Here is a 17,418-nt window from a genome sequence, read left to right as displayed (position 1 = left end):
ACAATGTATCAATTTTTTTTTTAAATAAATGCATATTTTTATACTATTGCTTACTGCAGCAAGTAATGTTATGTTGAGCAAGTGAATATCCCTAAAATACGCAAAAAGATTCTGAGTTCTCTCAGAACTTAGTTCACCTAACTCACGTACGTACAGATAAGAAAATTGGGTTGCTGCCAACGTTAAACTGAGTCTTCAATCTCGACGGAAAACACTTTTTTTTTCGATATGCTTCTTTATAAAAGTAATTTGTACTTTTAATTTGGTTCGATGGATGTGCATACTGTCAGAACACTGAAGACAATATGTTGGGACATATGCAAGTCTAGTCTTCGAGTCCGAAGATTAATCAGGAGTATTTCACGTGGCTACCAAGTCCGAGCTGCGACCTACATACTTTGCCACATCTAGCGCAAACATAACCATGCTGGACATATATAGGTTGCACGCTTTAAGTTTCTTAGCCCAAGGTTTTCAAGGGTGGACATCAAAGTCCGGAATCTAATGTGTAGCTAGATCACCTCCTAATCTTTGAAAGAAAAAAAAGTTTTTCATTTCATGCCATGGGATATGATACCTTCGGATCACAAACCGAACGCTTTGTCGTATGTCACCCGACATAGACAATGGTTAAATTTTTAAAAGGTTTTGTTTTCATTGATGTTTAAACTCACCATGCATACTGACCAGTTGACCATTGTCTGTTCCACAGACCTACATCGGCAACGTGGTCGTGTCTGTCAACCCCTATGAGAAGCTCCCGCTCTACACCCACGCCGTTATTGAGGAATACAGGAGCAGAAACATTTACGAGTTACCTCCCCACATGTAAGTAAAATACACCACGAGTCTTGCCTGATGCATGCTTCCTGTGTCGATCTCACACACACACACACACACACACACACGGCTTTTTAAATGGAGAGATAATCCGATTTTGTAAAAAAAAATGTTTACGCAAATTGTCTTTTGTTATATTGTTACCCCACCCTCTCCTCTACTTTGGATGGGGAAAATCCAGGTTTAGGCATTTAAAAAATAATTAAAGTTTGTTTCAGTTTAATTGTTTGTGCATGTTTTGTTTTTTTATTTCAGCTATTCAAAACTTTTTTTTTTCAACTTTCGTTTTTCTTTTGTTTGTTTTGAGTTAGTACATGAAAGTATTCATTATAATCAGTTTTCTCCTAGATGTATTCAAGGTCCTCCCCTTCCATCACATCTATACCAAGTTACTGTAGCATTGTTTTAAAAACTAATGCCTTAAGTATTGAATAAATAGATCTACTTGCTTCCATGTTGGGATATGCAGTGTTTGGTTACTTTTTATTTTTATTTTTTATTTTTGTTTGCCAGCAATAAATTTGTTTTTCTGATGCGGGAAAAAGTAAAATGGCTCAAAATAAAAGTAAAAGTCGTGACCTCATAAAGAACACGAGAGGAAGAGTTATAGAAATAATGTTACGGGATGTAAATTGATCAACATTATCAATCACATAAAAAAATTCGATAAGACTTGAAATAAATAACATGAAAAAAAATTTTAAATACATTTTCAGCTTTAAGTCCAAAGTATCACAGATTCTGTTAACATTAACCTCTTATTTGTTATCGTTATAAGTTGAGCTCACGTTATTTTCGGTCTTAGGCTGTTTAAAAAAAAACCTCAGCTTTCATCACATAATGACAATGTACCATAACGGAAGAGTGACTAACTTTATCTACACACCGATTATGTAACAGTTCTTTTAATAATAAAAGGTGGGACATAACTTCATTCTTCTCCTGGCTCCCAGCTTCTCTTGTAAACAAATTTCCCTCTCTAAAAGTACAGTCCGTTGAGTAGAACTTTGATTCTGGCCAGGTTACAAATAGATTATCTAAAGAATGGTAAGGTAAACTGTATCTGATGTTGAATCAACACATCTCTCTTGGTTTACAGGTGGGGAACGGACAAATATACCGAACTTTTTTCCCCCCTCCTTAGTTTTACAATAGAAAAAGTCAACGCGATTAAGGTAAACATTACAACTCATGTTAATAATTCCTATCCAATAAGATGTAGAAGATGTTCCATCTTTAGGACTATTTTATGAGGACGAATCAACTAAGCCTCTTAGAAAGTTGCCGGTTTAGCAGTAAGAAGTGTTGACATTAACAACGTGTGTACAAGACTTCATATCTAGTTATTATAGGCCATCTTCAGCACTCGAATCTAATATGAAAAATATTCTCATGCAAACTCAAACCATTATCAATGAAGTTGAATGATACATAGAACCACTTGTGGATGCTACCGACTATGTCAGGGGGAATAACCCATATGTAAAAAAAAAAAATGCGGTGCTAAATTTTTTTTCTGCTAATTTGTTTACTGCAATGTTTTGCTGTTTGTTAATAAAACGAAAACTATCTTTAAAAAAACACAAAATTTAAACAGATTTTTATGGACCCAAGAAAATTCAAACCACATACAAATACAAATACCATCAACATGGCAGTCCGAAGCAGTAATTGACCAGGACCAAACTGATATCCTACTGATTCATTAGGGCTACATTATAAGGCAAAAATGTTCTGGACCATAGGACATTCATCCTTTGAGACATCCGAATAACCGTTTTAATGTCCGCCGTCTTAATTCATATATAATATATATATATATATATATATGTATAGTTTGTAGTTCAGATCATTGGCATGGACTTTTTTTTTTTTTTAAATATTGTTGTTACTAAAAAGGTGTTACAAATTAAAACTTGATACATGTACTTTGCTTGTCTATAAATACAGTTGCAGAATACTTAAAGAAATGAGAGAAAGGATGATGTTTCTATGAAAATATAAAAATTAACTCTCTGTGAGTTAGTGGCTGTGCAAAGTTTATAATTATTGCAGACTTATCTTGTTGATAAAAAGTAGATTTATATGATTGAACTGTACTCTATAATCAGTTAATGCCGGCCCATTTATGTAAAGGGGAGGTAGTTGGTAGACTTTGCCGTGAAAATTAAAAATTCATAAAATATGTACAAAGGTTGACACTAAACAGGTAACTTTGATATCTGTACTAAGGATTATGTTTTTTTTGTGTTTTGTTTTAAAAAACCTATACTATGAGTGGTAAACTACATTTATACTGTTTGATGTTCTTGCTACGTAAAACTTTCTATCAAACCTTTTTTTTTTCCTTCCTAGAAGACTTTTCAATTTGCACTATGTTCTCTGAACATTTCACACAACCACTCTGCCTGTAACTTTTGCAAAGCCTATTCTGACTCATCCACTTCGAATCATAGTTATAGTCATTCATACGCATGGCCTTTTGAAATGTTTTTGTGTTAACAAAAACAAATACTTCCTTATAATTAGTGATAAACACATGACTTTTTATGAGCTGTACTAAAAACAAAACAGCAAATCAGAATGTACGTTTCATGTGTCAGTATCAGACACACACAGACACGGTCGTTTTAAACACATAGATTTCGTCAGGTTGAACTGCAGGACGGCAAGGGGCTTGTGTAAGGACAATCTGATGGAAGTTAGAGCTATGCTAAAGCTTTGAAACACGTTTAATAATGTCGACCCTGGGAAGATACTGGGGAGGTGGGGTTGTCTGCGTGGGTTTGATATGTGATGGGACAAAGAAATTGGGAACATATAATATTTACAACAGATTTTAGTAAATTAATAAATTTTTACTATTTTTTACCATCCGAACGGTGAATGGACCATGTTTTTAATGACTTAACTGTATAAAATTTAGATCTCAAGATAAAAAGGGGAAATAACCCATGAGAGATTATGGGCACGATATGGCCTAAATGGTGCCGATGTACCGAAAACCCAAAATATCAAATATAAACATAATTAGATGAACCATATTAAAAAAAATAGATAAAACATTGGAAAGGGGGGGGGGCGTGAACTTGTTTGTTTAAAAGTATATTTGTATGTGTACGTCTTTGTAACGGAGGGCTGAGTGGTAAAGCGCTTGTCTTCTGATACTAATGTCCTGAATTTGAATCCCAGTGAAGAATGGGACAACGAATTTAGGGATTTTAGGGCGCCCCTGACTCCACCCAACTCTATTGGGTACCGGACTTAAGTTGGGGAAAGTAAAGGCGGTTGGTCGTTCTGCTCGCCACGTGACACCCTGCTCGTCAACCGTTGGCCACAGAAACATGACCTTGACATCATCTATTATAAAGATCTGAAAGGGGAACTTTACTCTTTGTATTTTTATTGTAGAACAGGGAAAATGAATAGAACAAAGTTAATACCATTTTTGTAAAAACTTTCCAGTATGCCATGGCGAGCCATGGAGGATAAAAACAAAGAATCTAAATTTTTTGTACATAAAAGAGTATTCTCTAAATGACTTCACTCAAGTCGAAGATATTCCACCTCTGATGTCACATTATTTGACTTGCGATCTATATTCCACCTCTGATGTCACATTATTTGACTTGCGATCTATATTCCACCTCTGATGTCACATTATTTGACTTGCGATCTATATTCCACCTCTGATGTAACATTATTTGACTTGCGATGATGCTGTCAATACTAGGAAATATGACTCATTGGTCCCATGTAAAACCATTTCACTCACGGCCACACACAGAACGCTATGTATGTGCTAATTCGCTTTCTGCTGTGAGCTGTTGCGTGATGAGGCATTCTGGATAAGTCAATAGGAAGTGAACCTTGCAGAGCCCCCCGGGAGAACGGTCTCTATTGTTTTCAAGCACGGCTTCGACCCGGCCATAACATATTGAATGATAGGGACAGACAACTCGTGCTATAAATATCAGTTTTCTTGTGTGTTTTTTTTTGTTTGTTTCGGAGATGGGGTCGTAATAGATTGATGTATGATTCATGTACGATAGCGCATGTCCGGAAGTTTATATTCTGATGATCAGTTTTTCAATGACGAATCAGGGAAGAAATCTACTACTGTGCGTTAGGGGGAAAAAGTTGTTTCATAATGGCAGAAGTACACGTTTGGCTTAAATTTACACTTGCTGCCATCAGTTCTAATAACCGGATTGGACACAGATAATCTGCATAGGATTAAGTTGAATAGTGATACTATCTAAAGTGTACATATCCCGTCCAGTTTCACATGTCCAGTGACTAGACTGCTGCCATTTCCCCGCGTCAAGTTCCTTACATTTTGTTTAAATTTCAATGTTTTCGTAGTTGACATGTATTCTAACCCACTTCCATCTAAATTTCCCTCCATTTTCAAATCCCCCAGAAATCACCTTTGTCACTTTTGATTTCTCGATACGTCCGGGGGAGGGGGGAGAAGCGCCGATGACGTAAGTACCGTATAGATCAGTGACGTCACTGATGTTGTTGACCTAGAATGCTCAACTACTATTGACTCGGGTGCAGCGTCCCTCACCCTGCGCCCCCACTGTTTCTGTAAATGTCAAGCATAATACTAACCTGTTGAGGCTGGCGGGTGCGGAATTGAAATATAAAAAAAAAGGAGATGTCAGAAGATGGGGGAATGTTGCCCAGTAACGCGCATTAAAATGAGGCTCTAAACAAAAATTTTTTAGAATAATATAATTTTCTCAAAAGAATTGTTGGTAATACAATTATATTTACTCATTTGTGGTTCCCTTCGGAGGATGTTTAAGTTGGTCTTGGTGGAGCCAAATGTCAATTCATATCATCAGTTATGTGGCCGAGGAATCAGCTCACTGGTGTTCAGCTGGGTGTTTCAGGGTTTAAATCTCACTTTCTTTTACTTGTTCTTTCAGTATGCAAAATAACTCCCATGAGACTAAAGTATTGGTGTCATCCTAATAGTATCGGCTCGGTGAACTTTCAACTACCGGTAACGGAAAAACAATTGCCTTACCGAAAATTTAGGAAAAAACAAAAAAATTACAACTAAGAAACAGTATCCTGACTTTGACGTGTTGAATGTGGGTGTAGAAGCATAGGCAAAACAATAACTTTTGTGGGTGAATACAACAATAACTTGTGTGTGTGTGTGTGAATACAACAATAACTTGTGTGTGGGTGACTACAACAACTTGTGTGTGGGTGACTACAACAATATACGTATAAATTACAGAGTTCCTCCAGAAATTACGTCATGCATATTAATTATAGACTTAAACTCTACTAGGTCATTGCTTTCCTGGCTGATTCAGGCAACACGTCCCATGCTATAATGAGATCATCTTCAAATAAACTGATTTTACTAATCGTGTTAAGTCCTTTGCTACAATCTCACGGCTCTATTCGCATCTTTTCTAATTTCATTGTTTTCTGGATTCGATAGGTCCCACAAGCTGTTATGTTCTTGTTTAGTGTGTAAAAAATTCTTCAAAAAAACGTAATGCTTTGATTTATTTTTATTTCGTCAATATGGAGATTCCATGATAATCTTTCACTTATTAAACCACTTAGATATTTTGAGTTTTACTGTATGTAGATGATTAATCTGATTATTTTACCAACTTTCCTTCAATGCCATGATACTAAAGGTTATGCTCGGTTGCTGGAATATTTAGCTGTAACAATGTTTTGGTTTAAATAGTAATGTTTTCTCAGTTTACATGTATACTAACTGTACCGAACCTACTCACTTCCGTCTCATTTTCCCTTCATTTTGAAATCCTCCAAAAATCATATTCAGTCTACACATTTTACCTTAGAAAAAAATAAATTAGTAAAAGACTTATTCCTCTCTACATACATACATATAAACCTACATACGTACGTACATACATATATAGATTTACACGTCGTAACAAGCCATATAATTGCACTATTAATGTTCTATTATATGTCTCGTGCACAATACAATAAATAGATTGGCCCATTGGCCACGTTGGCAGAAGATGAAGGTTCTCAAGGCTTCAATAGTTGGTGTTCACATTTCCATCTAAAGATTACAGTCTTCCTGACTAGCCTAAAATTCTTGGTTCTGTCCAATCGAGGCACTCGCAATCAAATTGGAAGTAATGTAATACATTAAGAATATAGTCTAGTCTTTATAATAACCTTTTTTTTTTGCTGCGATTAAATTTAAATGAAATACAAAATTACAGCATCAGTCGGTTTCTCTTTCTTCTCTCTTCTTGGTCGCTTTGTATTTTTATTAGACTTTTGCTTTTAGCTAGTGTTGGGTTAACGAAAGAAATCTTTTGCTCCAATATTTTCTGTATCCGCATGGTGTCTAGGACCTTGTCCATGCTGTCTTGGTGTTAATGTGGCTGTTACATAAACTTCCCAGAGTTGATAAGAGAAGTGGCCACTACTTTTCTACTTACTGACAAGTTTGTTTATTCAAGAGTAGTCACTGGTCCTGTGAGTAGAGTCCTTGATACTACGGTGCCTGATTTAAAAGATACTATCTCTTTTTTTTTTAAGGCTATATAAACATAAAAAGTTTTTTTTTTAATTATAAACTTTTACGTTCGCCTATTTCTGATGCTCACAAGGCAACGAACGGGCCATAAAATCTTTTTGAATTTTATATTCTCAAATTCAGTGTTGCAGCTCTATCCCAAAAAAAAAAAAAGCTTCGTTTATAAACTTTAATTATGTCTTCATGATGGTGGGAGCTGCGCAGCTTTAGAACCCTTGATTTCCTCCGGATTTGATCGAGATGCACTGTTTTGCTGAAGGCTTTGCTCTTAAAGAAACCTCTACGTTGCGATAAAGTGCTCCTCCCTCCCCCTCCCACATATCTATGCTCACACCCATATGACTTTGTATTCGATTGGAAATGGGGTGAGGTGGATGTGTTTACTTCCTCTGACATTTATATGCATGTCATCGTCATAATGGGCACTTATCTGACAGTTTGGCAGTCCAGTTGTCATCTACCATGTTGTCTAGTGTCACTTACGTGGCAGCACTCGTGTTGCCTCGTGACACACTTCTCGTGAGCATGTGTATGTGTGCTGTATAATGTGTAATATGTATACGTGCTGTTTGTGTGATGTTTATGTGTAATGTGTATGTGGTGTTTGACATTTATGTGTACTGTGTGTGATATGTATGTGCTGTATATGTGTAATGTGTGTGTGCTGTGTGCATGATGTGTATGTGTAAATTTGTCTAAGCAAAAGATGATCACGTGATATATTTACAGTACATTAATATTTGACAAAATTGGTGAAAAGGTTTTTGCCTGACTTCGTTTTTACTGCAGTGCACTTGTGACTAAAGTGTTAAAGTGTTTTCAACATTTTATTTATTCCTTTCGAGACTTAGAGCATTTCAAAAGAAAAAACAAACTCTCGACCTAATCAAATAAAGTGTTTAGATAAAACTGCCAAGACTGAATCAATGTATTGAATTTGAAGTCAGCTTTAAGGGAGCTAGATCTACTAGCCTCCTACAAACAGAAAGATCTACACCATAAATCGATCCCAGAAGTTTCTCTCGTAAGCCGAAGAACACATTTTTTTTTCACTTTTGTACATCATACACAATGTCTATCTCACACGGGAAGATGTTTTTTTCTTCTTCTCTTGAAGAACGGTGGGGGACAATTGGTGGAGTCCTAAGTATTGGGTTGTTTTATTATATTATTATATAAATCAAAGTCAGTTTGCAATAGGCACTGTTTGGTGGAGTCCTAAGTATTGGGTTGCTTCATTATAATATTATATAAATCAAAGTAAGTTTGCAATAGGCTCTGTTTGGTGGAGTCCTAAGTATTGGGTTGCTTCATTATAATATTATATAAATCAAAGTAAGTTTGCAATAGGCTCTGTTTGGTGGAGTCCTAAGTATTGGGTTGCTTCATTATAATATCATATAAATCAAAGTAAGTTTGCAATAGGCTCTGTTTGGTGGAGTCCTAGGTATTGGGTTGCTTCATTATAATATTATATAAATCAAAGTCAGTTTGCAATAGGCTCTGTTTGGTGGAGTCCTAAGTATTGGGTTGCTTTATTATAATATATAAATCAAAGTCAGTTTGCAATAGGCTCTGTTTGGTGGAGTCCTAAGTATTGGGTTGCTTCATTATAATATTATATAAATCAAAGTCAGTTTGCAATAGGCTCTGTTTGGTGGAGTCCTAAGTATTGGGTTGCTTTATTATAATATATAAATCAAAGTCAGTTTGCAATAGGCTCTGTTTGGTGGAGTCCTAAGTATTGGGTTGCTTCATTATAATATTATATAAATCAAAGTCAGTTTGCAATAGGCTCTGTTTGGTGGAGTCCTAAGTATTGGGTTGCTTCATTATAATATATAAATCAAAGTCAGTTTGCAATAGGCTCTGTTTGGTGGAGTCCTAAGTATTGGGTTGCTTCATTATAATATTATATAAATCAAAGTAAGTTTGCAATAGGCTCTGTTTGGTTTTATTGTTTAAGAAGAAAAAAAATGACTCTCGCTAAATCAATTCTAAATCATATATAGCGTAATACAAGAAACACAATTTTTTTTCTGTAAATTTTTTACAATTCTTCATATGCATGAATAAAGTCTATGTAAAAAGAGAGACCAAAAGGACACGTTTCTTTAGTTATACCTGCCTCGTATACATACAAAAACAACGTAAAAAGAAGCCACCATAAAAGCTCTTGCCAGAATGAATTTCTTTCGAATTTTTTTGTTTTGTTGTTTACTTCCATTCTTGCAGTCGTAAGTCTGATTTCCCCCACCATCGATCTCTCCAATTGTTGCGTCTTATCCCACCTCGCTCCCTCCTCGTCACCTACTGTCTCGCTCCAACCTGTTGCTGTCTCAAGTGTGCCACGCCCTGCCATCAAGTCATAAGTAGGACAAGACAGGCAGCACTGATCTATAAAGTGCCACACATCTTTTCAATTTCTGCTGACTTGGACTTTTTTTTGTTTTTTTTTTTTAGTTTTGCTACTTCGAATCGCCATTTTCCCCATTAGTCAACGCTTGTTAATATGTCTGCGGTGTTTAAATGCGTACAATAAAAAAACAAAACATATTTATTAGCAAGTGGATGTGTGGAATGTGTCGTTGGTCTCAATGGTCCCGGGTTCGAACCCTTCCCGCCGCCCTACGGGAGGTTTGGAGAAAACCCGAAGCGACACCTGAAACATGTAAAACATTTTAGAAAACAAATTTATTCTGAAATACTTTGTCTTCAGTCAGCTTCGCTCTAGAGAATGTACAATACACTAACAGCATCAACTGTGAACGAGTTCCTACCGTCACCCTTGTCAGCACTTTGGTAAAACAATAAATTAGCGAAACAGCTTGTAGTTTCCCTTCTTGTGAGTCCCACTCTTAGATTTCACTTACCTATACAAGAGACGAGAGCGATTACAAAGCTGCGCACGTACCATAAAAGTAACTTTAATTACAATGTAGTATCTGTAACGTTCAGCACCGGTATACGAGTTCGGGCGACGCACAGCACTGTATTCTGGGATGTCAGGGTGGGGCATCACATGACTATAGATTGACACTCTTCCAACCGGTCAAAAAACGTCGATTGTGCAGATTTGTTTTTTTTATAAACATTTGACTATAATTTTGACTAAAATTGTTTGCAGTCGTTATCAACTCGATTCTTCTTCGCATCCAACCCCTTCCCCCCCCGCCCTTTTTTAAATAAAAAAAATTAAAGCTTGTTGAACATCAAGCAAGGTAGGGTACCCTTTTTAGACCTTGCAGATGATGTAAAGGTATCTGTTCCTGTGGCTGACGGTTAACGAGGGTGTCATGTGACCAGCCCGACCTTCAACCGTCTTTACTTTCTCCAACTAATGTTAGATATCCATTAGTTAGATGCACTCAGAGGCGTCCCTAAAAACCCGAAATTTAAAATCCAGCCTTAACCGGGATTCAAACCCGAGAGCCCTCATATCGGATTTGTCTTACACAGTGCTGCCACTTAGTCAGTTTTTTCAGTTTCCACTATTTATACATATAGTTTTTTGTTTCTTTTCTTTTGATAAAGTAAATGTTGAATCGTATTTAAGAAAGAAAACTACTTTCGCCCACGTTTTTATTGTTTAGAAGACTGTTCCCGACGACCTTTATCGTTCCATTATTATTTTTTTACAAAGCTTTTATCAACTCGGTCTGGGTGGCTGGAATCTTGTACACGTTATTTCTCCCACTTCCCATTCTGGGACCAAATTGAAACTTTGCTCAATTATTCATTGTCGATGACAACAGCGTATTCAGCATTCTGTAAGCATGAAAGTTGAGTTGAACAAAAACAATTAATACAAATATTTCCGATCGCACTACTTTAATATTGTTAGTCTAGATTTATTTAAAAGTTAATTACATGATTTTATTCAAAATAGTTGAATCAATTTCACTCAATAAATATATTTTTTTAAAGTGTGTTTTTTATTTTACTTGTTTTTCTCTCGACTAGATTCAGCTTTTCTCTTTCCTTCTCTTACCTAGTCTTCAGTAAGCGCTGACTATTTAGTGACGTGTTGATCATTCTCATTTACATTCTTTCAACATATTGACTTTAAACTAGAGAATTACATTTCACGGAAAGATCTTTTGTAAATCCTACTTTATGGCAGCTTCTCTCCAAATGTTGTGCACGCCCTCATTGTTTTTTTTTTTCAAGGACATACAAATATATTGTATTTTCTTTGCAGATGTAAATCTATATTTGAGTGCTTATAAAGTTAAAAAAACAACATTATTACTAATGTTTAGTGAATTAAAAATGCTTAAATGATTAATTTAAGTGACGTCGTATCCTTTTCCAAGTATGCAAAATTCGAGAGACGTGTCTGCTACAAGATCGACACCGAAAAAGTTCTTTTAAAGAAGCCATTTCATTACATCTTCGCCTGTGCAATTCTAACCGTCGTTCTTACGTTAGGACTCTGGAATTTCTTCCCAGCGGCTATTATCGTTCTGTTGGCGGCCAAAAAACAGGCCCACTGCAGGAAGTGTTTCTGAACTGGAGGATGGTCATTACGACAATGACAGTCACGCCCACTAAAAACGTTCATGCTCTATTGCCTCGATCTCTCTCGTTCGTCAGTATCGGCCCTTTCTCGCCACTTGTGAATTGAACTCTCTTTCACTTGAGCTATCTTGATGCTCAGAATGCAGGACAACGCCAATGCTTTGCTCGTGAAGCTGTCATCGCTTCTACAGACTCCCTAGCTGGATAAGGGGGCGCAAGAGTTATTTTTAAAAGTTTGAGAAACACTGATTCGGTGTCGATTAGTTTTTCATGTTTCGAGAATCATTGATGTCTGCATACAATTCTATGGTGATAAGTCAGCAAAGCTGATTTGTGTCTAGAACAAGATGCTTAGCGCAAGCCTAATTTTTGTTTGGTTTAAGTGGGCACCACTTGTAAAAGTTTGAGAAAAACACTGCTATAGGGCCGATTAGTTTTTCATCTTTGGAGAATCCTTGTTGTCTGCATACAATTCTATGATGATAAGTCAGCAAAGCCAAGTTATTGATTTATATCCAGAACAAGATGCTTGGGTCGTATAGGAAGAGAGAGAGAGAGAGAGTGTGTGTGTTTGTTTGTCTATGTATGAGTAAGAGAGAGAGAAAACAAATAATATAGCTCCAGCGAATATTGAAATGCTTTAAGTTCAGAAACTGTAATACTAGATCTCTAGCTTAACTAACAATTACTCATGTACATTTCTTTGTCTGTCTGTTTGAAATTGTAACCATGAACAGGCAGTGGCGGCGTCGCGTGATTATTTAAGGTTGACCTACACATAGAGTAAGAGAGCTTTGAAATTAAGGGTCCGATGTTTATTATTAATGTATTTAAAAAATTGTATTTACACATTTTCTTCGATGCATAAATGTGCAGTTCGGAAAGCCGTTAACAACAACCCACCTCGTGGACGTTGAAGTGGCCGCCCCTGTTTACACCCTATTTGTTATTTATTGTGATTGTGACCAACTTTATGCATAATACTAAAGTAACCATCGCCTTTGTTGTTCATAGAAATTAAAATTTCTCCACCAAAAGTTCCACTCTGTTCCTCGTCCTGCTCTCCTGGAACATCTTTGTAAAATAATCTTTTTGTTGTTCCTCCACAGCTATGCAATCACCGATGATGCCTACAGATCGATGCGAGATAAGAACTTGGACCAGTGTATCATCATATCAGGGGAGAGTGGTGCCGGAAAGACGGGTAATTATTTCCCTTTGGCAAACAAAAGACTTATTGTCTATACATTTGGTGGAGTTGTTTTTCTTCTGAGATATAAATCTTTCACGAGACCAGAAGGACGTCTATGACACAATTGTTTTGATGATTTTATCCCCCCCCCCCTTTTTTTTTTGTTTCCCCCTTTCCTCTATAAATAAAAGAAACATAAGTGTAAGAATGGACATTTGTAAATTTTGTGATCAAATAAGCTACACTATATTTTCACTAATGATAAATTTGTTTTTGGTCAAATGTTTGTTTTTTCTTTTATTTTTGTTTTACATGTTTCTGACTTGAAGATCATTACATCCTACCCCAACCTTCTGTAGTATAGTGGTGGATGGGGCAGGCAGGGTTCGAACTTGGGCCCATCAAAATGACAGTCCAGAATGCATAGGCCCTACCACATAACCATGCAGCTACCCTTGTTCATTATTGACACTTTCCAATATGTATTTTAAAAACGCTTGAGTGAAAATTGAAGAACATAAGCATTGTAAACAAAAAAAAAACAAGAAAGAATTAATTGCTTTTACTTTTTTTTTTGATGCTACCCTCCTTTCAGCAGCCTCTGTTGGTCATGTTCTAGCTGCAATAGTCTCAAATTAAATGATTCCTAAATGGGAAGGCAGAGAACTTTCTTTAGCATTGCATGCTTTGAAACAATATTGAAATGAAAGTAGAAATTTTGTGTAGCAACAAGCTATAGGCAAATATAATAAATTTCCTAGTGTTTTGTGGAGATTTTATCTCACATAGTTAAATTACTCTGACACCCTGTAAGTGATAAGACAGTTAGGCCTATAAACATAATAATGGCCATGAATTTCTTTTTATGTCCTTGTCACTTGCCCTACTTATGAAAATCATATTTTGTTTGAAGATTAAAAGACTTATAAATATTTTAAAATAAAATATGTGAGTTATTCAAATTCAATCCCTTATAATGTTATCTGATCCTAGTCTAATCCTCAATACATTTTCATACTTATTGTTAGTTAACCATTAACTGTCTAAGGTGGTAATACCTTGTACACTTAACCTAAGTGTCATGCTGATCACCAGACAAAATTTCAATATATATATATAATATAGTCACTAATGTCCATCCGTTTCAAAACCATACAGAGGCTAGTAAAGTTATTATGCAGTATGTTGCTGAGGTGTCAGGCAAGGGTCAAGACATAGATAGGGTTAAGGAGCAGTTGTTGCAGTCAAATCCAGTTTTAGAAGGTAATATTTTTGTTATTAAAAAACTCTTTTTAATAAATGGAAAGAAGGTCTTTTTATTATTCTGTTTTTTTCTGAGTGATTTTAAATTTTAAATTGCACTTAGCATTTAGCAGAAGAGTGTGTAGATGATAATACTTGCACTTTTGTAGACAAGTATTTGTTTCACTAATCACTTGTTGTTTTTTTTGTGCTTTAAAAATAAATGCTGCATTTCTTTTGCCGACCTAAGAGAAATGTGTTAACATGTTATTTATTTATTTCCTCATTGTTGTCACATTCCTTCTACCCTGTACAATAACCTTCATTAAGAGCTTAGTTCTATGGTACTTTCAATAGTGATATAGTTTTAGGGTTTCAATCTTGATAAATCACATGAACAAACAGCCATTTGTTTTTGGTATTTCCATCATCTTGGAATTATCAACACCAGAAATACAGATATTTATATCTTAAGTGTTTTAAGTTCCTATTTAATTAGTGTTTATTTTTTTTCTTCTATTTGTAATATTTGATTTGGAGTTTTACACAAATAGAAGTAATAATATTGAAGCATTAAATTATTATTAAAAGAAACAATTAAAAACTGGGACATTTTATTTTCAGCTTTTGGAAATGCCAAAACCACTAGAAATGATAATTCATCTCGATTTGTAAGTTCTTTGTTCATAATGTTTTCTCACTTTTAATTTTTTTATTTATTTCTATTTTATGCTTCTTTAGCAATCATTGTATAATTAGGTCTGATAATTAAATTGCTTTTCATTGTTTGTTACTATAATACAATTTTATTTTTGTGCACAGGGTAAATATATGGACATTGAATTTGATTTCAAGGGAGACCCAGTTGGAGGTGTCATAACAAATTGTAAGTTTATACATTTTGTGATTTTTTTTAATATCTTAAATTTTATTTACAAAGAAATTAAAAAAAACAAACAATTTAAAACTGATGACTGATAAGATTGTACCCCTAAGTATAAAAATTGTGAAAGCAAATATTTTTCTTTTTCCTCAACAGATTTATTAGAAAAGGTAAGTTATTCACTGAATGATTAAAGTTTACTTTGATGGTTTTAGAAGCTTAGTTTCAAGCTAGCTTTATATATTTGCATGTGATGAAATCTAACATTTTAAAATCTCATCCAGTCAAGGGTAGCCTCACAGAACAGTGGAGAAAGGAGCTTCCATATATTTTATCAGATGTTGTCAGGAATGGATGATAGTTCTCTAAGTAAGTCTTTATGACCTCTGTAAGGTGATAAGGTTATGAGACTTGTCAGTGCTGATGTGTAATCTCTTTTAATAAATCTTTCTCAGACAATTTATGATAGGAAAAAAACAGAAGTAGCAACAAAAAAAATAAAGAAACTTAAAATGAAGCTTGTAAGCAAAATTGTAAAATTAGTTTTTCTAACATACAAGGTTACTGATAATAACATAGAGAGCCTACCAATACTTTAGTCTGTTAGCAAATGTTTCTAAAATAACTGAGGAGATAAAGAGCTCAACACAAAAAATTGATTTTTGTTAAGACTTGACAAAAGAGTTTTTTAGTTCTCATCTGTATAAAGCATATCTGGTAACTTGAAATCTTTAAATACTACATTTTTATAGTCACCATTTAACATGGCAAGTCAAAACTAAAACTGAATTTTTATTTTTAACTGTTTTTTTTTTTTTGTATATGTGTAAAAAAAAAAAGATTGTTTTATAATTTTACTGTCATTCTTGTACAGGCCAGCTTTTACTGATTCGAGGTGCAGAGAACTATAATTTTCTAAACAAGAGTGGGTGTGTTGAGGTGGATACTAGAGATGATGTGGGAGACTTCAGAGCTGTCCAGGTATTTTATAGGTTGATTGATAGATCACTAGATTAGGTGTTTGAGTGGTTAAACATGTTGAAGAGTTTAAATCTGTATTTATTTAAAGAAATCATTGGCAAACTCATATAAAGTGAAGATGAAAAAGGTGTCATGGAATGTTAACATATTACATATAGAAATAGATACATGTAGATGTTAGAGTTAAGAAGTGTTTTATTAATTACACTTGTTGCTGTTTTTTTTCTCTGTCATTTCAAAAAATATTAGTCCTAAAAGTGTATGCATGTTGCCCAGTTAAGAAAACTGGACTGACATTCTTTAACTTTTAATTTTAGAATGGCATGACAGTGATTGGCTTTGAACAAGAGGAAGTTGATAATATTTTTAAATTATTAGCAAGTATTCTAAAACTGGGGAATATAGACTTTTCAGAGAGACCAAATGCAGATGGCACAGATGGCTGTGATGTTACAAATATGTCAGGTACTCTACATGTTCTTGACTTTTTTTTTCATTTTATTTTTGCTAGTGGTTCTGTTAGTAAAGGTAAAGAATAAATAGTTTTTTTTCTTTATGCTGTTGTCAACTAAGTGGTATTATTTCTTTAAAAAATATTTATCCTTATAATTTTCTTGTGATTAATTTGTAGTTTAGCATACTTATGCTAGTTCAATTTAATGATAGATTCTACTACTTGTTGCTCTTAAGTATCATATCTTTTCACAGTTTATAGTTCAAAAAGTAAAAGAAAAATTAAATTATTAAAGCTTTTTTTGTTTTGTTTTATGGAGTCATCACATTTCTTTTTGCTATGTTGTCAAAAACCTAGAATTATCCAGCAGGTAGCTTGGTTGCTTTATCATTTTAATCGTAATGATTTTATTTTTTGTTGCAGAAGTTGAAGAGGTATGTCAGCTGATTGGCTGCTCTTCTGATATTCTAGCTGGTTCTTTGATGCAAAGGACAGTAGCTGTCAAGGGTGATATGGTCAAGACTGACCTCAGCTTGGCAGGAGTAGGTTGAATTCATTTGTATTTCAAGCTTCTCTTTTTTTTTTTTTTTTAAATAAATTTAATAAGTTTAAAATTGGGTGTCATTTTAATTGAAAACAGTGACCTATTCATATCTGTATGTTCAAATATTTATTGTAATTTATTAAATAAGGCAACATTTTTAATGCAAGATGTTTTTTTAAAATTCCTTTATATAACTATTCTT

The 17,418-nt window shown here is 34.6% G+C and overlaps 1 protein-coding gene across 11 annotated transcripts in view; it reads left to right on the top strand.

Annotated features, from left to right (window-relative positions):
• The window catches only part of LOC106056704 (unconventional myosin-Ia-like), a 111,007-nt gene that overhangs the window by 69,042 nt on the left and 24,547 nt on the right, over positions 1–17,418 (top strand). For all 11 annotated transcript variants that reach the window (XM_056004203.1, XM_056004200.1, XM_056004204.1 and 8 more), the window contains 10 exons: positions 713–828; positions 13,030–13,124; positions 14,271–14,375; positions 14,979–15,025; positions 15,177–15,240; positions 15,394–15,407; positions 15,522–15,606; positions 16,112–16,218; positions 16,536–16,683; positions 17,096–17,214. In XM_056004203.1, coding sequence (XP_055860178.1) covers positions 713–828; positions 13,030–13,124; positions 14,271–14,375; positions 14,979–15,025; positions 15,177–15,240; positions 15,394–15,407; positions 15,522–15,606; positions 16,112–16,218; positions 16,536–16,683; positions 17,096–17,214 — 900 coding nt within the window. The remainder of the gene's footprint in view (positions 1–712; positions 829–13,029; positions 13,125–14,270; positions 14,376–14,978; positions 15,026–15,176; positions 15,241–15,393; positions 15,408–15,521; positions 15,607–16,111; positions 16,219–16,535; positions 16,684–17,095; positions 17,215–17,418) is intronic.

This window comes from Biomphalaria glabrata, chromosome 11, assembly GCF_947242115.1.
Source record: "Biomphalaria glabrata chromosome 11, xgBioGlab47.1, whole genome shotgun sequence".
NCBI lineage: Eukaryota > Metazoa > Mollusca > Gastropoda > Planorbidae > Biomphalaria > Biomphalaria glabrata.
The sequence above is the reverse complement of the archived record's forward strand: the minus strand, read 5'-3'. Positions and strand labels throughout refer to the sequence as shown.